At 45.8% G+C, this 23,983-nt stretch overlaps 2 protein-coding genes and 1 pseudogene across 2 annotated transcripts; 1 reads left to right on the top strand and 2 right to left on the bottom strand.

The window, feature by feature from the left end:
* Nucleotides 1-726: 726 nt before the first annotated feature.
* Nucleotides 727-2,505, bottom strand: LOC4333099 (uncharacterized). Its single transcript, XM_015772871.3, has one exon. The coding sequence runs from the start codon at nucleotides 2,313-2,315 to the stop codon at nucleotides 1,155-1,157; it is 1,161 nt and encodes a 386-aa protein (XP_015628357.1). The 5' UTR covers nucleotides 2,316-2,505; the 3' UTR covers nucleotides 727-1,154.
* Nucleotides 2,506-3,582: 1,077 nt separating this feature from the next.
* On the bottom strand, nucleotides 3,583-7,390 carry LOC136355643 (serine/threonine-protein phosphatase 7 long form homolog; annotated as a pseudogene).
* An 11,666-nt stretch (nucleotides 7,391-19,056) lies between these two features.
* LOC4333100 (uncharacterized) lies at nucleotides 19,057-23,549 on the top strand. The gene is made up of 3 exons (XM_015776957.3): nucleotides 19,057-19,381; nucleotides 22,660-22,757; nucleotides 23,066-23,549. The coding sequence occupies exons 1-3, from the start codon at nucleotides 19,318-19,320 to the stop codon at nucleotides 23,297-23,299; spliced, it is 396 nt and encodes a 131-aa protein (XP_015632443.1). The 5' UTR covers nucleotides 19,057-19,317; the 3' UTR covers nucleotides 23,300-23,549.
* Nucleotides 23,550-23,983: the final 434 nt, after the last annotated feature.

Genomic DNA, 23,983 nt, shown 5'->3' on the forward strand with positions numbered 1-23,983 from the left:
TATTAAAGCAAAATAAAAAAGTGAATTAAAGCTGATGTTATAACCCTCTGGCTCACTTCACATGAACAGAAACACGATGTTGTAACCAAATAGTAGTACTTAGGGTGAAAATACACTGCAAATGGTATAACCATCTACTGAAATAAGAACAAGTATTGCATGCGGGCCCCATTTCATCGAGCACATATATATCATGCAACATCAAAAATTAGCAAAAACAAAAGGTCAAGGCAACAATACCAGCCAAATCCAATGTCAAAATGTCTGCGTCCGCGGTGGTGTCAATGGCAAAAGCGTGCGACCCAAAGATAGCCCAGAGGCACCAACCCCTGCTGGGATGGCATAAAGAGGACATCACAGTGAGCCAGTTGCCATCATCGCGGAGATGGGAGGAGACCAGATCCAGATGAGTATTCGCACTAGGGAGCGCATCATCGGCGCCCAACTGCAGCCATACAAAAACAACCTTATCGTGCATAGAAACTCTTTTAACTTAGAGAAATATCCACGGGACATGATCAGCATTATATTAAATGGAAACGATGTCAGTAAAATATGATATATTACCTAAATTAGGAGGATGTAGATGAAGGCATAGCAGCTGGTTTTTCAAGCCCAGAACAGCTTATTCCCTCTAACTCTTTCTACTGCAAAGACCATTATCCCCAAGCATTTCCTCTCATATGGAGAACACACAGACACAACACACAGCTGCAAATTTACAAGGGAGGGTAAAGATTGCCATTTATTTATTCCATTAAGATTGAGCCATTTACATAATCTTAGGGGCAACGATTGCATCCATTTAGTTAAGATTGAGCAAGTTACAAAACGTATTGACATCAAGCCTAATAGGGAGGGAGGAAGAAGAAAAAAAAGTAACTGATCAAGCCCTGAAGCCTGATAGGGAGAGGGGAAGAAAACAAATAACTACATGTTCTAGTTGGAGCATGTCTCATGAAGGCAGTGGCCTGGATGGCTGAGCTGAGGCAGTGACTGCTGGGTAAGCTGACCGCCGACAGTGCATCGAATCAACATTCATCTTGTCCTCACCTCTCCACGTTCGTCCTGTTAAGGAAAATAGAATAAAGACACTTAGTTAGGTAAAAAAACAGTAAGGAATTCGCATCATAAAACACAATGTAAGAAAGGGATCAGTGAGAATGAATTAAGTGAATAAGTAAAGATGGAAAAGGGAGTTCGCTCGGATGTGGTGCGAAGTTGAACGACGGCCCAGCAAAGTACGGCACAGATTCCTTCTCCAGCACTGGTGTCTCCATCGCCGGCACCTCCTCCGTCGCCGGTTGCTCCTCCTCTATCCCAGGCTGCTCCTCCATCCCCGACTCCATCTTATCCATCGCCGACAACTCCTGCTCCTCCTCTATCATCAGTTGCTCCTCCATCTCCGGCAACACCTCCTCCTCTATCCCTGGCTGCTCCTCCATCCCCGACTCCATCTTATCCATCGCCGACAACTCCTGCTCCTCCTCTATCATCAGTTGCTCCTCCATCTCCGGCAACACCTCCTCCTCTATCCCTGGCTGCTCCTCCATCCCCGACTCCATCTTATCCATCGCCGACAACTCCTGCTCCTCCTCTATCATCAGTTGCTCCTCCATCTCCGGCAACACCTCCTCCTCTATCCCTGGCTGCTCCTCCATCCCCGACTCCATCTTATCCATCGCCAACGACTCCTGCTCCTCCTCCATCACCAGTTGCTCCTCCTCCATCTCGGGCAACACCTCCTGCTCCCCCTTAGTTGCAGGGGCACCCTGCTCCTCCTCCATTGCCAGAGCTTGCTCCTTAGTTGCAAGTGCATCCTGCTGCTCCTCCATTGCCAGAGCCTCCGGAGGCTCCTCCATCGCCAGATCTTCTTTCGCCTTCTTCTCTGAACGATCAGCTGATGGCGGAGGACTGCTGCACTGCCTCTTGGTGCCGGTGGTCGGTGCCCGCCCGGCGAGCGATGACGGACGGACACCGGACAGCTTATCTCTAATCCAACTTTCGCTCGAGGAGGAAGCATGGCTACTACTGCTGCTGCTAGAGGAAGCGGGACTACTGCCCATCCAATTCGCCCCTTCTCTTGGGCTCGAGAAAGCGCGGACTGAAGTTTGGTCACCATCCAAACCTCGTCGTCGGAGTACCTTGTCCTCAACCCTACTCGAGCTGGTCGAAGCGCGACCCGATCTGCCTCTGCCGCTCCAGAAGCCGTTACTTCCGGAATATACTGGCGGCCGACGAGAATCAGATAGCGGAACTCGGCTCGCCGGAGACGCCGCGAGCTGCGGCCGGAGAGTAGGCGCCCTGTACGCCATGACAGCGGGCGTGAAGAGTGGTGAAGGGAGTGGCGTCAGGGAGAATCGGAAGCCGGAGAAGCTTGATCGGAGGCGGGGAGAGGGAAGGATTCGAGGCGGAGATGGAGACGGCGAGAGAGAAGGATTCGAGGTGGAGGCGGAGACGGGGAAGCGTAAAACCCTAATCGGATTGGGGAAGAGAGAGCGGAACAGAGGAGAATACGGAATCGATAGGTATCCGTATTTGATTTACTGTCGATACGGTCTCCGTATTCGATACGTAGTCGGACTCCGCATTGGATTCGTAGGAATTTTTTTCATTTTTAGATTTTTTTTAAAAATTTTACAGAAATAATCTATCGGCCAAAAAAATTACAAAAATAGACCCTGCCGCCCCAGTGGTGGGCAGCAAGCTGACGTGGCACACGACGTCGGCCAAAATTGCATTTAGCCCCTTGCCGCCCCTTGTCGGCCAAAAGAGCTTGGGGTTCGTACTTTTTGCATTTGGGCCCCTTGCCGCCCCAAGGTACCCGGATGCAAAAAGTATCGCCAAATGATTTTTCTATGTTATGTTAATAATAATTAAAGAAGTATTTATTGGTAAAACTTGTTAATATTGTTATAAAAATGTATTGAAATTGGTTGTTTCGCAATTTCATATATTAAGTAAGGTATTATTTTGTAACTTATTCGATGTATTAGTACTCAGAGAATTGATATAGGCCTATCGCAGTCTCGGTCGTAGAAACATTATATGGACTTAAACAAGGAGAATTATGTAACATGAAGAAATAGTAGTATAATTTGAACATGATACAACTATTTCCATTGCGGTTACATAGATGATATTAGATTTGAACTAGGAGGGAGGTAGTGCAATAGTTGAACACAACGACGATGTAGTAATGGGACAAGGAAGCATGACAGTAGAAATTTCAATATGCCAAGTTGTCCGATAATAGCTAACCCCTACGTGAGGATCCCTCTCCTCTCTCAAACCGCGCTTTAGTAACCATGTATTGCTCTGGTAGTTCAAGCTGCACAACACGGCTAGGTGGAGTTAGAACTCTTCTAGTGTCTATCCATTCTCTGTATTGACATCTCCTTGGTCGTTCCTGGGAGGAAAGAATAGATGTGAAGCGAGCAAAGTTAGTAAATGTTGTGAGAAAATAAGGATTCATGTAATCAAAATATTCTTACCATGAAATCGTCGACAAGAATATTTGGACAAACAAAGAACCTTCGACCCAATGTTGTAGGCTTTATGGAACGAAGAACCTGACAACGATTACCACACCTGCATCTTGGACGGGCTTCCCATGGAGGGAGTGTCGTAGTTAGCACCCACCAGTCGCACTGTTGTTCACGACATTGTCGTTCGTAAGCTGCTTTTCTATGCAAGTATTGCTCAGTACTTTCGGATGCGAAATACCAGCGACCTTCTTTTAAACAAGTGGTTAGGTCGAGAACGGGATTTTCTGTATCGACCCACTCGATGTATGCGCAAGCCGTAGTGCGGGTCTGCCGAATAGAGTAGTGTTACGAAGAATAAAACGATTGCCCATACGGAATGAATAAGCATATGCAGATAATAAAATACCTCACGGTCATAGTTAGGGCACCTAAAAAAGCGCCTTCCTCAAATATCAGGATTCCTCGAAGCCATTAGTTGGCATCGATCACTGCATAGGCAGAGAGGACGCCGGCACCAAGGTGGTAGTAGGTATACATAAGGATCGCTACGCTAGTTCGGATCCTCAACGCCCAGGCGTCTAGCCATTGACGAAAGCCGGTAGGATTTGTAATGAAGCAAGTGGGGAAGAGAGTACTGAATGTGACTGAGTTCTGAAAGATCGTGAGGCCTCGCTCGTTAAGGCGACTTATATAGGCACCAAAAATCGAGTGATATCCCTGACATGTGAACGTGGCGGGGCATGGTGGGTACGCCTGATTGGCGCCGAAAGTTACATTGGTCGTATGCGGCAAATGGCGGGCAAATACTCGTATAGCACGCGAATAAAGGAGGCTGCATCGGTGCGGCAGAAAGTAGTCGTGCATGCGCCGAAAGGTATCGTGCATGCGCCGAAAGGTATCATGCACATATAACAACAACGCATTCATTACACAAGCATACAGTACTAGCATGCGAAGCAAATAAACAAAGAGAAGTCTGCTCTACTGGCCCTGCCCCGCGCCGCGACCACGCTTGGTCCTCCGGGCCTGTGCTCGCATGTGGTCCTGGGAGTAGGTGAAACGATCCGGTGGCACAGCATGGGTAGCACGAGTGTCTGGCGGCGGAGTGGCATGCGCCTGGTCCTGCGTCTGCACCGGCAGTGCGCCTCTTAGCTGTGAGGGGCCGATGACGTCCTCTGTCGAGCCTGAAGCGAAGTCGAAGTCAGTGATGTCGAAGAGCAAGGCGGAAGCCACCAAGTGGTCCGATGAGGTCCCAACATGGTCTAGTGGTGGACCCTGACTCGACGTGCCAGCTGCGTGTGATGAAGTCCCGATGTACTGCCAGAACTGCGCTGAGTGCGAAGTCGACGCAGCTGCCTGAGACGCTGACCCTGCAGCCTGGGAGAAGTGGGCGGCCTGTGTCATAGCGAACTGGGCGAAACCTACACATCGACAACGGGACTCTTGTAAGCTAAGACATAAAATGCATGTAAATTAATTGTCGAAGTACTGTTGTTTTTTTAAGTACCTGTGGGGGGCACAACAGAAGGCCTAGCCAAGAAAGGCGGGGTGCTGAACGGTGCACGAAACCCTGAAGCAATCGGATGAATCGGCTCACATAGATGTGCTAGGCATGTACAAAAAAATCCTTAAAAATACTTACCTTCGTGCGGAGGGGGAGTCGGCCTAGGAACGTGCGCAGTTGGACGGGGACCAGTCGGTACGGGTGGCCGCTGTGGTGCTGCGTCTGCCCGAGCAACGTCGTCTGCACGACAGGTGAGCACTCGGAGAATCGAGCGCATCGACTCCACCATCAGTGTGTACGTCGTCAGGTGCTCCTCTACAGGTATCGGAATCCCCGCGCCTAAACGTTGGATCGTCGTTGAACCGTCAACGACGACCCTGTTGATGTCGATGACCTGCATGGTTAATTTGTTCGTAAATATTCGTAAAATTTGACGAAGAGAAAGGAATAAAACATAAAGGAATGGTGCGATGCAGGGTACTCACAGCACAAGCGAAGTCCTAGTCACGGTGCCTGGCGTAGAGGTCTCTAGTGATCGCAACGTGGGTCTGCTGCTCCAAGGGAGCGAAGGTGACCCTAGTACGGGTGCGTGGCTGGTACCAGCGTAGGTAGGCCTGGTACGCCTCCTCGGTGTGTGGCTCTCCCTCGTGCTCCACGACCTCCTTGGTTGCGAGCAACCAGTTCTCAACAAAAGTCCCCAACTTGGCGGGCTAGTCGCCAGCTGACTGCTGACCCTTGTGCGAGTACCTGCGAATTAATGTATCATATTAGTGTGAATCAACAGATGTTGCAAATTATTGTGGAGAGGTAGATTTTAATGCAACAAATCAAAGCGTAGTGAAAGATCTTACCGGTGAACAGCAGCTGGGACGGTCGTCGGAAACGGTACTGGAAAAGGTTGACGGAAGCCAAACTGCCGCATCACGTGGAAAGGGGCGTGAGGCTCAACATAGATATCGAAGACCATCGGAACCGTAGTCGTCCAGTACGCGTGGTCCCTTGTGCAGAGTGTGGACAGACCCAACGGCGCACGAGCCTGGGTAGCCGCGGCACTGTAGGGCTCCCACACGACGTCAGTCGGCAGAAGGCGGTCGAACTCCATAACGAACTCAGGATACGACCGCCTAACCTGGACGTGAGCCCATCGGCGCTGCAATACGAGATGATCGATGTGATGTACAATGAACTTAGCAATGAACTTAACAATAAGAGAAGATCGATGCAACGTACCTGACGACGGCACCACAGAGTACCCATCGTAGGGTAGTCGACCTCCGGTCGCTCCGCGTACAGTGACTCCTCGTACGCATGCTGGTCCACCTCAGGGTGGCCGATCGTAATCCTCTCAGCTGCCCAGATAGAAAGAAAGAGAGGGCACCCACCAAAGGTCGTGCTGGGATCCGACTTCGTGCAAGCCTCACAAAGGCCACGGTACTGAGCCACCAACAACGCGGAACCCTAGCTCCACTGAGGCACCTCGCCTACCACGGCGTCGGCGATGCTCCTGGCGTAGTGCACGAGTCCCTTGTCGAACGCGTGCCCGTGACCGCCACAGAACATCACCCAGCCAAAAAGTAAGAGCAAGTACGCCTCCAAACAACGGCTGTAGGAGTACTCGTCGGCCTCCGCCTGTAGCTGCTCGACCTGTAAGCGTTCGATAAAATGTTAGGCACCTTACCTTACGACTAAATATGTAGTACGCTTGTCATTTCGGTACAAAAACACTCACGATGAACTGAAGTAGCCACCTCTTCGTAGGTCCGGTGTTGCGGTGGTGTGCCAACGGCTGGAGTGGGAGATGTGGTGCGCGATGTACTGGTGTGAAACGTGCCGTCAGATCATCCTTCCAGTCCACACCCGTGGTCACTGGCCCAACAGCGTCTCCCGCGAGCGGTAGCCCCAACAAGTACGATACGTCCTGTAGGGTAGGGGCTACCTCACCGCATGGCAAGTGAAAAGTGTGCGTCTCTGGCCTCCATCGGTCGACCAAAGCTGCTAGGAGGGACCGGTCCACATTCCAGCGTTTGGCCGGGTCCGCGTGGCCGGCTGCAGCCTCCACCAGCCGACACATCGGTAGGAGGCCGGCCTCACGCAACCTGCAAGAACAAATTAATATGTCATTATAAAAATTAGGTGTATCATGACGTGCTATCTCTGAAAAATATAGTGTTTTATGTTAGAACAATTCAAAAAGTAGTAATGTAGAACAAAAGATAACTTGTAAAATTATGAAAAAGTAATAAAATCATAAGAATTATTATGTACAACAAGAGTACAGGCTATTTAAATATAGCAAATGTTACTAAGGGTACATAACGATGACGTGCAATTTAACATATATGTAGAGTTCGATAATATAACATAAAATAACATAACATTACATGCCGAAGTCCGACATTACATCAGCATACCTAAAGACATTAGGTGCCTAAGTCTGACGTTACATCACGAGACCTAAATACATGACATGCCGAAGTCTGACATTACACGACGAAACATAAACACATCGGTAAGTTCGAAACAAATTACAAGCAAAGCCACATGCCAACATAGAACACAAGAACTACACCACGTAGCCAGACGTGGCACGACGACGCCTAGGACGTAGTCGAGTTGAGGTAGTGCCTTCACCCGTAGGGCGAGCTCCATTTGCTGCTGATCCTGATAGTCCTGCCTCCGCCGCATTTGGTTTCTCCTTGTCTTTAGGACAATGCTTGTAGGTGTGCCCACATTCATTGCATTTGCTGCAACGCTTCACCCTGCCAGCCTCCGACTCGTCCATATCATTGCGGATGCGACGAGTCTTCCTCCTTCCAGCTTTGCCTCGGAGCTTCGATGGGTCAGGAATATTTAGTACTTCATTGTTAGTCTCTGTGAACTCCCCAGCTATGCCGAACCCATAAATCTCGCCACTCCATGTATGATATACTGCTTGCTTACTGAAGTACTGTGACACATATACTGCATATGGTATGCCACACTCCGTTGCGGCAGCAATGACATGGGTGCATGGCCTGTGGAGCAGCTTCGGCTTTGCACAAGAGCAATGACATGTGCCGTCGGCTTTGAGAACACATTCCTGCTTCACTCTCTTACGGTAGATACCCCTGCCTGCCTTATCTTGACAAAGTATCTCAAACCTGTGCTGTTGGGTACCTTGCACTAGAGCTCGATGTTTCATGGCCTTTTTACGCAACTCCTCTAGCTTTTTCTGCATGAAAGTTCCGAATAAAATGCTGTTGTTCGGCATAGAGGGAAGAACTGCCTGGAACCGATCCCTAAAATACCTGCATGTCCCTTGTAAAATGAACTCCACTATGCCAACTAGTGGGAGTCCACGGACACCGTGCATCACCCAGTTGTAAACTTCTGCCAAATTTGTTATCATTATTCCATATCTAGCATCACCTGTGTCATACGCCTTGGCCCATTTCTCTTTTGGTTCATGCAGAATCCACTGAGAAAATTTCCGAATCTCCACTCCAGTTCTTCTAACCAATGTTGGACTATCCGTTGGGAGAGGTCCAAGAGATTGAGGAGGGTCAGCAACGGTGGTCGATGGAGCCGCTGCACGCTGATTACTGCATTTGGCTATCAACTTGTCACGCCCAGAAATTCCCGAATAGGATTCCAAGCAGAATGTGTATTAAAACCCCCGTCCAGGACCGGCCGGGGTACACAAACGATAAAGTTGACATACAGATCCACGTCTTACAAACATCATAAAGTCTTACATAAATACAGCGGAAAATTAAAAGATAACTGGAGCTAAGCCTTGACTTGGACCGCAGCGGGATCACCACTCCACAGGCATCATCGACGGCACGGACGAAGCCTACTCCTCGGAGAAGCCACCATTTGACGCATACTCAAACTCTGGGGTTTGGGGAAAATAGAGCAAGACTGAGTACTACCCACTGTACTCAGCAAGTCATACCGGAATAGGGGTATGATGCAGGGAATTATCAAGGGATAGCTATAGAGGTTCGTTTGCATAAAGCGAGCATTTATAAACAGTAGTTGAAAGTAGTAAAACAATTATAATAATTAATCAATATTAATCATCCACTGTCCAACGCTATACCACGTTGCAACAGGCCCAACCACCCACCTATACTATTCAATTCCATTAGACTAGACTAGGGTGAAACTAATCACGGTGAATCTGGTTGACCGCCCATAACCGCGGGCATGGCTATTCAAATAGTTTTACTCTGATAAGAGGTTTACAACTGTACCCACAAGACACAGCCCCACAACATGTTTCCGTGCGCCGACATGCCACCACGACATACCGGATAGAGGCCGTGACAGGACCCTTCGCATAACCCCCTCTAACCAAGCACACCACACCTCAGGTTTCACCCCCACTCCTCGCAAGGCAGCGGGCAGTCCCCTCTCGTGCCTAGGTGAATCTGAAAGCCGCATAGGCCGTCGCAGGGCCCATCCAAACTCCATCACGCCCACCCTTGCCTGGATGCGTTAGCTAGAGGAAAGCTACACTACAAGCCCAGCCGTTGCCCACGCTGGCTTGTGGTAAGTACGAGGAATTCTTCCAGGGTTTCCCGCGAACTGGTCCTTAAGTGCCATGGGCGCGACTAGCAAAACCATGCACCCACAGCCCACCATTTAACATATTTTAATGAAGCGACACCAGGACGGTGGCTCTAATCCAACATCAACACTAGATCCTGAAGTCTATACATTAATATAATTTTCTCCATTGTGTGCTAGTTGAACTAAGCATGGCTAAGCAATCCCTAGTCCAAACTAACAAAGGAACATGGTACAAAATAGCATGGCTATAATAGTAGGTAAACATCCCATGGTAATATTATAAAACAATGCAGTATTTGAAGGAAAACAATGGAGCATTTGCAATATAGGATCAACATGTTCAAGTGACAAGCATGACTTGCCTTGCTCTGCTGCTGGAGGAACCTCGGCAACTATTTCAAAGTACACCGGAGCGTCGGGAGAGCCGCAATCTAAGCGACATACAAAGCAAACAATACAAACAGGCTATAAGACTACTGAAACAGAGAACAAAACCATTTTTAATAGATTCTATGCATTTTTCTTGATTTACTGAGACTTGAATGGGCTTAAACGGAGCTCGGATGAATTAGATATGAATTTTAGAAGATTCACTGTGTTTTTACTAAAAATAGAAAAATCCTTAATTGATTTATTGCGCAACAAATAAATCCCGGGAGAGAGAGGGGCGGTGCCGACATGTGGGCCCCACATGGCAGTGGCTGCGGGCGCTGGTCCATGGTGGATCGGGTCCATGGACTGGGAAAGGGGCGGTGCACCACGTGGCGCTGACGTGGCGCCGACGCGGCGGCCACGCGGCAGCCACGCGGGAGGCCGGGTTGGACGGCCCCGATCTACCGCCCGGTAGATCGGACGGTGGATGCGGCTCGCGGCCGGTGCGCGCGGGCACGGCTCAAGCCGGCCCGGCGGCCATGGCGCGTGGCAGCGCGGCGCGCACGCAGCGGCGACGTGAGGCGGCGACCAGTGGCGACCGATCGGCGGCGGAGGGCGGCGGCGTCGCGGCGACGCGGGCGGCGATAGCGGCGTCTAAGCGGCTAGGCGGCGGCGCGGTGGCTAAGCGGCACGGGAGAGAGGGAGAAAGGGGAGGAGGGGCCTCACTGACGACGATCGACGACGGCGAGCGACGGAGGGCGATGGCGACGGCGAGACGAGCTCCGGGACCACCTAAGGGATCAAAAGGGATGAGTTAGTGAGGGAGAGGGAAACCATGGATGGCTAGGGCAGCGACCGAAGGCGCCGGCCACGGCGAAGCTCACCGGCGCGCGGCACAGACGGGGTTCCGGCGGCGGATTGCTACGGAGGAGGGGTGGACGGGACGGCCCGCACGACGGCGAACGTGATGACGTCGACGGCGCGGCTCGGCACGGCGGCTAGCGGCGACCGGAGCGACGGCGGCGGCGGCAGAGAGGAGGACGACGACGCTAGGGCGGTGGAGTGCACGGGAGCGGGCGATTGCAAAATGAAAAAGAGAGAGGAGGGAACGGGGGTGCTTTATATAGACCCACGAGGGTCGATCGTGGCCGGGGAGACCGCGATTTCGCCGGCGGAGTGGGGAGGGGTGGGGAGGAGAGAGAGGCAGGATTCAAAAATTGAATTCCGGCCGTCTCGAGCGCGGGCGCGGGCGGGAGAGAGGGGGAGTGGGCGCGGGGGACGCGGGCGTGAGGGCGACGTGGCCCGGGAGACGCGGGAGCGGGGCGCGGTGGCGCCGGCTGGAGGTGGGAGACGGGCCCGACTGGTGGACCCCACCTGTCGGCGACCCGAGGAGAGAGGAGGGGGCTCGGGCGGCTGGCTGGGCCGTGGCCTTCGGCCAGCCTAGTGGGGAGGGGGAGAGAAGAGAGAATGGGCCGACGGCCCATTCGAAAGAGAAAAAGGGAAAAGAAAAAAGAAAAATAAGGAAATGAATTTTCCTGGGATTAAATATTGCTTGTGCTCAATTTTTAATTGATTAAAATTATTTCTAGAGCTCTGAAAATTCCACTAAAAATCTTGTTAGCGTATTTCGACATGTAGAACTCAAGAAAAAATTCCACATGCCAATTCCGATTATTATTTGCATTGATTTATTATGGTTTACTCTTGCTTTTACACCAGTATTTTCTTGAGACCATTTACAACTTCAATTTAGGCTTGGGAAAGAACTTCAGGGTGTGACACAACTCATCTAATCTCTTCCAAAGCTCATTGAATTTTTTCTCCTGGTTCTGATTGCATAGCCTCTTGAATATGTTCATGAGCTCCTTGTTCTTGAATTGCTTGAAGAAATCAGCTCCCATATGATGCATGCACCACCTACTCTGTACATCTTTCCACTCACCAAGGTATCCTCGTTCCATACTCCCAAACTGCAACTCTTCTATCGCTCGCAGAATGCCAGCGTGCCTATCATGTATCAGGTACACATTTGGCCTCATACCAATAACTTTTGTTTTAACCAATTTCAGGAACCAGTACCAGCTGTCGGTATTCTCACTCTCAACAAAAGCAAATGCCAAGGGCAATACCTGATTGTTCCCATCTACCCCTATTGCTGTTAGTATCTGGCCCCGATACTTTCCAGTCAAGAATGTCCCATCAATGCAGAGAACAGGACGACAGTTCACGAATGCCATCTTGCATGCATGTAGAGCTAAGAACACCCTTTGCAGCACACTCTTGCCAGGATGTTCAATTGAGGGGAATTTCTTCACCGCGTAAGAGCTCCCAGGGTTTCTTTCTTCGATAACACCAAGCAGGCATGGCAAATTGTCATACGAGGCTTCGTAAGTTCCAAATCTCATCTCTATTATTTTTTGTTTGGCCCTCCACGCCTTGGCATAGCTAATAGTATACTTGTATGTCTCTTCGATGTGTCGCATTATTGACCTTGGTTCATATGTGAGATTATCGATGACATGCGCATACATCTCAGATGCAACAAATGCACATGTAATGTTCCTATGGTATTTCTGAACACCAGGTAGAAAACATGTATGCTTGGTAACAACTGACACTGTCCAATAATCCTTCCATTTTCCCTTATAAGCGTGCACTCTCCAGGGACAACCATCTTTTTCCTTAACACACCGAACTTCATATTGCAACCAGTTGGACTTGGCAACCCAAAAATCTCTACGAAGTGACACTAAAAAATGTTTTACCGCCTCCTTCATATCTTCTGCTCTAGTATAAATCGCTCCCTGAATAACCTCATTTTCTTTGTACTCCCATCTCACACTATCCTCTTCAGAGACGACCAAACCAAAAAAATCCTCACTAGCCCATTCTGCTAGATTAATATCCGTCTCATCATCTGACGAATCACCTTCCTCTACACGCTCGTTGTCAGAATCCTCCCTCTCCATTTCATCCACAATGGCACCGACAGTCTCCCCCTCGTCGGCCACTCCACCTGGTTGAATGCCCACTAGAGCTACTACGCCCCCGTCCTCTCGTGCGTTGACCTCTTCCACAGAAGTCTCATTTACTTCAGCACTTGGTCCCTCGCCATCATCCATGTTCATCTGCACACCTGGATCCTTTGGGTGAACAAATGGAACCATAGTTAGAGGCCACCCGCGTTGCAATGCATTTTCCACATACCATCTCCACACTCGAGAGTTTTGAACTGGCATTAGTTCCCAATAAAAACCCTCAGTTGCCCGACTTACTATAACATTGATTGTTATGTCACTTGTCTGTGGATCAACTCTCAAGCCCCTCATTAACCATCCTTTTATAGAAGGTACACTCCTCTCAGCCGGTCTATCAATTCCCCTTTCTGATACAATAAATTCTGACATATCTACCCCAGTTGGCCCGTAACGGACGTTTCTTGGGCCATGGTAAACTTGGAATATTTGTTTGTTCGATATATCTGTCAACAAAATAATTAGATCATATTATTCTTTCATGCAATAAACACCTACAACGTAATATCTTCTTGTATATGCCAATGCAACGGTAAAGTACTGATTCCAAACTAGCAGATCTACGTAGTTACCGATATCTACAATACGCACTTCTAGATTAGTACAACTAAAACCCTAAAAATATAATGCATTTATTCAAACAAAGTTTTAAAAAATATACAGTATTTAACTCAATAGTCACATATACGATCTATGAATATTACCTGAAATCAGCGTGTGAATCCGGCAGGGCTTCGCCCCTTCTTCTCTTCTCTTCCCCTTTCTTCTTTTTTTTACTGGATTTGTGGGGGGAGGAATGAGGGCTGGGGGCTGGGCGGCATGCCTTTTATAGGCAGCGAGGCCTGCCGCCCGGCCAGAGGGCGGCAAGGGGCCGCCTGCAAAATGGCCGGCCCCGGCTAGCTTTTTTGCATTGGGGCCCCTTGCCGCTCCAACAGAGGGCGGCAAGGGTTTTCCTGCAAAAAAAACCCTCCCTCCGTCATCGCCCGTCCCTCCCCCATTTGCCACGTCAGCTTGCCGCCCAAGTGGTGGGCGGCAGGGTCTATTTTTATAATTTTTTTTGGCTGATAGATTATTTCTGTAAATATTTTTTAAAAAATCTAAAAATGAAAAAAATTTGATTCGTAGTCGGTAAGTTACTCCGTATTGAGTGGGCTGAGTTAGGCCCAAACTTTAGGTGGCAATTTCGGCCCGGTTAACTGGGCCTCTCCTTTTCTACTGCAGTAAGTCCACTTTTGACTCCCCTAACCAGTGGCCGAATCTGATTCGTATCCTTAAACTGTAATACCGGTTATCTCGACCCTAACTATTAAAATCGGTGTAATTTTAACTCTTTCGGCGGTTTCACTGACGTGGCTCATACGTGGTGGTGTTGACCTGGTATTCGTCCAACGTGGTGCTTACGTGGTATTAGAATAAAAAAAATATGTGGAACACATTTGTCATTCACGAAAAAATATTGTGGGACCTACTGACATATGGGGCCTACATATCTTACCATCCTTCCCTTCTCTCTACCCCATGTTTTCTCCACAGTACAGCAGTTGGGGAGGTGGGCGGTGGCGGCAGGGGAGGAGCGAGCCGGGCGCTGCGATGGTGCCCACCTCCTGCACATTGCACAGTGGGGCGCTAGCAGGTGGGACAATTCCGGTGGTAGAGATGGAGATGGCTCAACAGGAGGCGTCGGAGGAGATGGGGAGAGCCACCGCTCCTCGTCCCCGCTCCGTGTCATGGGTGGCACTGCAGGCCATGGCCGCAGCGGCAACGGTGAGGTGGGCAGTGGCCGCGGCCGGAAGGGAGCAAGATGGGAAAGAGAGAGGTGTGAGCCGGGCGCCACGAAAAGATTGCCTAGGAGGAGCCGCGGTTGGGCAACCCCGATGCATGGTGGCGAACCGGCCTCGAGCGGAGCCGCAGCGACCTGCCATGAGGCGGAGCGATGGCGCCTCCTGTTAGCGAAGAAAGGAGTGAGAGAGAGAAGAAAGAAAAGGAAAAAAAAAAAGGAGGAATCACTGCCATGTGGGTTCCACACGTGGAGTTAGTCTGTCAAACTAAGTCAAAGCGCCGCATCAGCGAAACCACTCTACAAAACTACTTAGGGAGTTAAATTGCTCTAGTTTTAATAGTTGGAGAGTCGAGATATCTAATAGATATGAATCATATTGAAGCTATAGTTGTCGGAGTCAAAGTGAACTTATTCATTTTTGCTCGTTGCGGGCGTGATCTATGCCATGCCAGGTTGCAAAGCGGATGGATCGTTTTTTTTTTTGTTTTATAAGGCTGTGTTTGTTATGTATGGTTGGAAATTTTTTTCTCCCCACAAAGCTTATTAGCACATAATTAATTAAGTATTAGTTTTAAAAAACTTGAAAAATAGATTAATATGATTTTTTAAAGCAGCTTTCATATATAAATTTTTTACAAAACACGTACTCCCTCCGTCCTAAAAAAACAAACTCTGGTTTCCGTGTCCAACGTTTGACTGTCTGTCTTATTTGAAAAAATTATGAAAAAAATTAAAAAGATAAGTCACGCATAAAGTATTAATTATGTTTTATCATCTAACAACAATGAAAATACTAATTATAAAAAAATTTCATATAAAACGGACAGTCAAACATTGGCACGGGAACCCACGGTTTATCTTTTTGTTTTTTTGGGACGGAGGGAGTATCATTTAGTAGTTTGAAAAACGTGCACCTAAAAAATAATAAGGAAAGGAAGTTGGAACATAACACATATGGCAAAGAATACAGCCTAGTCTGATTGACTTTCCAACCGAATCAACCCCTCTGACTAACTCCAGTTAGTCCGATCTCCGATGCATGTGCTGAAGCTGGAGAACAAACAGAGGCGTGCTGAGCTAAAGAAAAAAACAGAGGCAGTGGACGGTATTGGAGCTGATCCAGGTGTTGGCAGAAAATCGACCATCGGCTTGTGGAAACCCGGCTGGTATTAATTGGTTTTTGTACGGTATTGACAGAAAATTATTGGTTTATTTTCAGTAAATCGGCGGGGAATGGTTTTTACCTAGAAAACAAAAAAGGTAAACCCTAAAGCCAATACACCTCACTTTTCTTCGTATCTCTCTTCCACATAATAAGTTTAGCCCATTATTATTCTTGCTCTTAATATAGTGAAATGGAGGGAGTAGTAGGGGAGTTTGGGTGAGAAATAAAATTTAAGTGATGATGTACATCCCATATTTATCCCGATGTGCTTAAGAATGAATTTTCTCTCAATTACCTATCCTACTCAGATATTGAAAAAGTGGATTGTTCTTAAATTCCCCTTTCTAGTCTCTCATAAAAACTCGCACGTCCACCATCCAAACAACATACTTAAAAACCATGCTCCTCAAAACTCTCATTCCCTGGAAACGATTCCCCCAAACCAAACGAGTTGCGAGTTGTCAGGTCTGAACCCTGTGGGTTGAAGCTGGGAAAATAGCTAGAGGCTAGTGAAGGAAGGAATCTTGTATGCAATCTTTCATTGAATCTTCATGTCAATGAGACTTGATGAGCAAATTTGATTTCTCAACGGAGATCAAACTTAACCGACGTAACCCTGCTCGAAAACAAGAACCCATTGAAAGATTGGCGATGTACCAAAATATAATTGTATTGATATATAGATATATTATAAAGATCACAGGCATATATATTTATACCCTCGGGTTAGGACAAGACCAAATCAGATACGATATAAGATTTCCTAATAAGAAAAGGGAAATAACTAATCCTACCTATTTAAAAAGATATATCAAACATATGAAACTATCTTGCCATGATCTTCACGATTCCTCCTTAAAATTAGCTTTATCTATATATATGTCCATCTACCAATCGATTTCTTTTCCTTAACTGAATCCACTAAAGAATCGTACCAAATTTTGGCATTAACACTAGCCTATACTGCCACCATCTTTATCTTCCGTTACCGGACCTGACCACGCTCACCCCTATCTCCTGAGCTCCATCGGTCTCCTCAAGCGTACATGACTAAGTGACAACCACTAGTCTGAAGATCCCCCGCGACTCCTCTCGATGGTGAGCGGCAGTGATGGCTCCTCCTTTGTGATGGCTACCCCACGGATCCTCCTACACGTTGATAGTTAGCAGGTCTCAAACTCCTCTAAAAATAGATCCGTCTAGCGCTACTTCTCCTTATCGGCACCACTTCTTATTTATCTCATGGCTAACCGTCCTCGGATAAGGAGGAGAAGTGGTGCTGGGAGGGAGGAGGGACGACCACGAGAAAAGATAAAAGACATAGGGAGATGGAGTGGGAGCGAAGGAGGAGCAAGGGAAAGTGCTGGCTTCTCTTAGACCGTTAGACGTCGACCGTTGGGAGAGAACTACGCGTCGGACGTCCGATGTTTTAGGGAAAAATCGGACGCTGACGTCAGCATGACGTCAGCGTCCGATTTACGTGCAAAACTACTTTTAAATTGATTTTTCTCTTAAATTTCTTATCCAAATCATGATTCGATTACACCATTAAATTCTTTGTAATTAAATCTTCAAAACAAGACCACACATGGATATATTCCGGTGAAAAAAATAGCTTATTATTGAATTATTTTTAAATGTTGCACGATGTTCCACCAGGTATATCAGAATTGTTTCACTAAGTAGATCAAAAATATTTCACTCGTTTTAATCTGGTGTTGTTTCACCTTATTTAAAAACAATGTTTCAGCAAATAGCGAAATAATGTTTCAGTTCACTGCAACATTAGATCTATACATAGTGAAACATTATAAGTACACTAGGTGGAACATTTTTTGGTGAAACAAAAAAATGAAACGAATTCTCTTAATAGGAGGTTTCCAAAATATGTGGGTTTTTTGTTGCAATGAAATATTTCAGTTCACTACAACATTAGATCTATACATAGTGGAATATTGTGAGTGCACTAGGTGAAACATTTTTTGCGGAACAAAAAATAAACCAAATTCCCTTAATAGAGGGTTTCCAAAATATGTGGGTGATTTATTGCAACGGCGTGTTCCACTGCAACATTTGATCCATACACAGTGAAACATCATGAGTACACTAGCTGAAACATTGTAAAACTACTGGTTGAAACATCAAAAGAGACCGCATGCAACATTAAAAAAATCAATAAAAAATTAAAATATATTTTTGAAATATAATCATGTGTGGTCTTGTTGTAAAGATTTAATTGTAACGAATTTAGTGGTGCAATCAGATCGTAGATTAGATAAATAGTTTACGATAAAAAATCTTTTGAAGAAATAAGAAAAGAAAAGATTCTTTACATGCTGCAGCTGCAGTGGCACAGCGTCCGATTTTTCTCCACCCCGCCGGTCGTTCGGGTGTGAGCATTTTCCCGAGCGTTGCTGGTGGACACGCTTGTCCACTCTATCCTTTATCTCACATGAGCAACATAAGCAAGTGAAGAGACATGGATAAAAAGAGATGTCACGTTTACTAGGATTATTCACGTGATTAATTGGATGTATGTCATTGCAAAATCAATTTTCCCGATGAAGGGTAACATTACCAGCGCACTCTCTCTATCTAGAAAAATAAACATAAAATTAGATAACTGGATATAATATATTTTAATACAACCATCAATTCTAGATTTGTTTTTTTTTGCGAGGAGAGTAGATAATAATAACCTTAGGGGGTGTTTAGATGGGACTAAAACTTTTTAGCCCATGTAACATCGGATATTTAGACGCTAATTTGGAATATTAAACATAGACTAATAAAAAAACTAATTTTATAAATGAGAGCTAATCCGCGAGACGAATTTTTTAAACCTAATTAATCTATAATTATCAAAAGTTTACTGTAGCATCACATTGTCAAAATCATGGTGTAATTAGATTCAAAATATTCGTCTCGCGAATTAGTCCAATGTTATGGAATGGGTTTTGTAATTAGTGTTTAATACTTTAAATTTAATATCCAAACATCCGATATAATATGATATGTACTTGAAATAAGTCCCTCAAGGCAGGTGAACGGGCTGTAAATTATAGCTAAAATTCATTTAAAAATTGAATCCGCAAAGAACAGAAAAAACAAAGCCAGGGGTAGAAATCGGAAACGACCCACGGTTTCCAAATTCCAGCAGTCTCTCTTCCCATCTCATCTTGCTTCCCCTCCCCTCCTCACTACCATCTACTCCCATCCCATCCGCCGCCAATCCGCCGCTGCAGCCGGCACCGGCCTTCTTCCACGCCGGCGGCCGGCACCCGGCAGGCAGAGCCTACACACCAGGCCGCCCTCCTCCTCCTCCTCCCCGGCCGCCGGTACCTGAGGGGAAGAAGCTTCGCAGCTCGGGCTCTCACGCCCTGAGGCGTCCGGAGTTCGATGTCCGTTTGCATCTCATGGATCCGCATCACCTGAACCGCCCCACCGCCGATGACGCTGCCGCCGCCGACGACGACTGGGGTAACGCGCCCCCAAAACACACTCTCCCCTCCCCGAGTCCCCGTCACCCGCGGCGGCCATCTCTCTCTCGTTCTTTCTCCCTGTTGTTTAAACCTTTATCTAGGCTTGTAATCTTGATGCGCGGGTGTTTTAGGGATGTGGAAGAACTAGAGGTGTGATTTAGTCTGTGCTGTGTTTGTGGTGCCATGGGGCTCAATCAAATCAGACAGCCATAACTAGTAATTACCAATTAGAGATGGCGAGATTTGGTTAACAGTTTTAGCTTCAACGACTAGATATGCAAGTACCCGTAGGTGATTGTAGGTAATTATTACTAATTGTTCATAGTGCCGATAAGGAATTACTCCTATTTAAACTTAATTGTAGGTAATGCAGTGGCTCTGTTGAGTTACGAATAGCTGTTTAATAGAACCTAAATTATGAATAGCTGTTTAATAGAATCTAAATTGCGACTACAATGATAAACGGGTGAAAAAGGTTTGGGAGCTTTTTTTAGTCATCTGCTATACCTCTATTTTTTACTTCGCAGTCTATAATCTGAGCTGTCAGCCATTCTAGTTACAGACATGTTTAAAGTTATTTAGATTTGTTGTATGAGATTTGTATCACTTAATTTGTTGTCAAAGTACTTTTCATGATTATACCTTGATATATACCCACTCTAAGTAATCTTGAAGACCATGATAGGTCAGAAAGGTCAACAAAAAAAAGAGTTAGCAGTAAAGAACTATGATGCTTTATCATCAACTCATTCTTTAGTCCTGTTTTGGATAGGGGGATTTGGATTCAAATTTGAACTAACTCTAAAGAAAAACCCTCTCACCCATACAGTCCATTAGGATAATTTAGACTTATTGGTAACAATAAAATTGATGTTTCAGCTAATTCTTTGTTGATGTTCTGTTCTCTGTTTTTTATAGCCATTGCAGACAGTACGGAATCTTACATAGGCTTGATTTTCGCAAAGAAAAAAACTACACTAATGTTGGTGACCTTTAATTTATAGCTGCCTTTGTTGTGATTCCATTGAGCATTTTTTTCTCACTACCTCTTGCGTGATAGTTTTTTCAATAACTTGATCTAAAACTATGAATTTTTCATTTTATTCTTAAACTGCAATTAATCTGCATATGTATTATTTTTTTATCATTTTCATCTCTCATCTCATCCCCATCTAATATCAATAGAATCCAACTTTCTGTCTATCCATCGAACTGTTTCTTCTCCATGTCATTGCTCATTTACCTGCTCATTATTCAGTGCCAATCTGCTCCATCTCTCTCCTTCCTGTCACTATTGTGCCTTACAGATTCATGTGAGGAAACTACACTAATGTAGTGGAAAAACCAAAGACCTAAACAAACTGATGGCATGAATTTTAAAAAAGAAACTAATTCATATCATAGTAGACAAATAGTTCTACATTGGAAAGACTATTTCTCTTAGGAAAAAGGCAACTCATGAGGTGGTAGGGGGATGACAGACTCACCGCCACCACCACTAGGTCCTTTTTATATACTGTAGTGGAGATAAATTTAACTGAACCTCGGTAAGAAAAAAAACATTCAGTGATGTCTGAGTCAAAAGAAAATATTGGTGTGGCATCTCTAGTTACTATGTGACAAAGTTTGGAGTATAGTTATCACTGAAATTGCTAGTTGTAGTTCTTTATCAAAATCATAGCTCCACGAACAGAAAAAATCAAGCATGGTCTTCCAATTGTGCCAGACTTTGTATCTTCTAGTTTCTCTCCAAACCAGGTTCATCAAATAATTACTCAGACCAAAGAGTGACGTATGCTCTATCAATCCATGTTGCTGGGGACACAGGTCAAAGATCTCTTGTAAAGAACTAAAAATGGTTTCATGTGTCTTGAGTGGTTTCGTTTGATAAGTTTTGCAGGTTTTACCTTGAAAATGGTTGAGCTGCACATCTGAAACCTAAATTTTTGGGTTACATTATAAATTATAAAAATGTTAATGCTGCTTTTGATATTTGATGCAGTAGAAACCACACCAGCTAGTCAGTCATGATTAAGAAAGAATGACAAGAGCAATGATGACTAGATGAATTGCCCAGGAATAATAAATGGTGTAATATATGATATTCATTATTGCAGTTTCATATCTAGGATAGGGGAACTGAAATTTATGTTAGTGAGCTCAATAGTTAAGCTATGGTCATGACGGCATGTATACAGATGTCAGGTGAGGACTCCTTTATCGTCGGCACCAGAACAAATGTGGCAACAATGACGCAGCACAAATTCAGGATTAGATTGAGTTAGTTTTATCTTTCTGGGCTTGTTAGTTTTCAGTTGAGAATAATGTGGCTGGCAACAGCATTGTATAAGCTGAAGATCGGCCTATTTTGCTTAGCTTGGAGATTAGGTTATGCTGAGCTTGCGTCCTGCCTCTTCCACGCAGTGCCTATGATGGCTCCGCCACGCCATCGAGGTCCAGGGCCACATCTTGTAACCAGCTTCAAATATAGTTTATGTTGCGTTTCCTCATCTATTATACTAGCCCGTGACAATAGAAGCCATAATGAGGCACATTAGAAAGGACTAAACTATACATTACTTGAATGGTATGGCACAGTGGCACAGATTCCAAGTTTCTAGCCAAGAAGTAACAAGTAATACAAGGAACTGTATGTCAACTCATCCAAAGATTCCTTGATGTGGACTGACATAATGTTGGACAAACACAACTAATCCATCTCATTGTCCTAGGCTATAGCCAATGGCACGTTTTAAAGTCACCAACATAAACACATTTGAAATTGCTCTTACAATATTTATTATGCCGTTTCAATTGTACCTAAATGCCCTTTTAGACATCAGATCTCACAGGAACAATAGTTAGATATTCCCATGAAAAGTAGAGTTAGATAATATTTTGCGGCTTTGCAAAGATAATTGATAGGCAAGATGATGAAGCAGTGTAGCATTTGACTAAATGTGGAAATATGGGCTGCATCTCTAATTTCTATGCCTCCTACCCTGAAGCTGTTCTTTCCACTCCCAAGATTCTGCTTGCTAGATCTTGTTACTAGTTGCATTTGTTTTCTTAGTTCTCTTATCAGTTAGGTGATTTCTTTAGGCTGATTTGGTTGCTCAAGTTCATCTGTCTTTGGATTTGTCTGCACCCCTTCGTTTCCAGGCTTCTTTACGTTTTCTTTGTCAATTGCTCCTGACATTATTATACTTTCATTTGGAGGATCAATCACCAGTTCAGTATTGAGGAAAATGTTCTTACATGTGCGTAATGTCACAGATAATGATGGCTTTGTGATACCAAGCTTGAGTGTTGAAGAATCTGATCTTGGTGATTGGGAAGCTGCACAGGTTTCTCGTCCTCAACCACCTCCAAAGGTCTCTTTCACATCACACTATTCTTTTGTTTATCCCTTTACCAAAGCAAAATAGCAAACACAGGCTTATCTTTATTTCCTTGCGCCTTGAACAAGGTTTAACCACACTGTACAGTGACAAACAGACTGTGCCATGCTTTAGGAAACATACCTGCCCCAACAGAAAGTAGAGTTGGATGCAATAAGACCACTATACTTTATAGAGCAGCTTCAAAGCTAAACTCTGGCCATCACTCGTACATAATCACCATGTATTTGTCTTTACTTTCCCCCAACTTTAGATACGATAATCTTTTTTTCCCCCTACAGGCTACCAAGGATACCGAGAAGATATATCTTGGACCGCACGGCGCACCGCCATCTCGAGCAAAGAAGCAAGAGGACACTGCAGCAGCTGCCACTGGGTACCGCGACAAGAGCAAGGTGAAGGAAGCTGATCAAAAGGTGCTTGGAACTGGCCGGGACAACAAAGGGGGCAATAACTTCAACCGCTACAACAATGCTGGCCACCATGTCAAGGAACCCTACAAGAGATCCACTTGACCTTCTCCTCTCCACTGAGGCTTGCTCCCTGTGAAACTTTTCTCTCTCCTATATCAACACAGCTTGACGAAGCCAAATTTACGCGATTTGTCGGTGTGATGGATATCATTGCTGGAATTAGGACAACCTATCTTGCAGCGGCATGTATACCTGAACTGTGGCCATGTACGTACCGTCTGTTTGCTACTCTGGGCTGGAGCAATGCGTTTGCTGATTTTCTTTCGAATGGAAAAATATGTGTTGTTCCGGATGTCGCCGACACTACAGGTATCTGGAGCATTACAAAGCAGATCCATGTCTATTCCGTTTGTCATTGCCATGATTAATGTGCCTAATACATCATCGTCGTCATCTCTAGCATTGTCACATCTCACTTGTTATTTTTTTGGTGCTCTTTAATTTTGGCGATGATTATGGGTTGCCATGGACCGCAACGCACGGATGGATGGTTGTATTCTTCAACGTCATCGCGAAGGAATCGAAATCAAAGGACAAGCAACGATTGGAACGTAAAGCTGTTTCAAGATTACGCTACGTGCGTTCTGCTCGTTGATGCTAATTAAAGTTCCCACATGAATGTTGAGGTTTTGCTTCTCTCGATTGGCTGACAACAAATTAAGGCTTGCCCTCCCAAAGGATGAGAGACGACTAGATTTGTAAATTTTCAAAAAAAAATATTTTTTA

This window comes from Oryza sativa, chromosome 3, assembly GCF_034140825.1.
Source record: "Oryza sativa Japonica Group chromosome 3, ASM3414082v1".
In the NCBI taxonomy this organism is placed as follows: domain Eukaryota; kingdom Viridiplantae; phylum Streptophyta; class Magnoliopsida; order Poales; family Poaceae; genus Oryza; species Oryza sativa.

Coding starts and splice junctions, on each gene's coding strand:
- LOC4333099 (XM_015772871.3), bottom strand. CDS start 2,315: ATGGCGTACAGGGCGCCTACTCTCCGGCCGCAGCTCGCGGCGTCTCCG.
- LOC4333100 (XM_015776957.3), top strand. CDS start 19,318: ATGGATCCGCATCACCTGAACCGCCCCACCGCCGATGACGCTGCCGCC. Junction 19,382..22,659: donor CGCCGCCGACGACGACTGGG/GTAACGCGCCCC, acceptor GTAATGTCACAG/ATAATGATGGCTTTGTGATA. Junction 22,758..23,065: donor GTCCTCAACCACCTCCAAAG/GTCTCTTTCACA, acceptor TTCCCCCTACAG/GCTACCAAGGATACCGAGAA.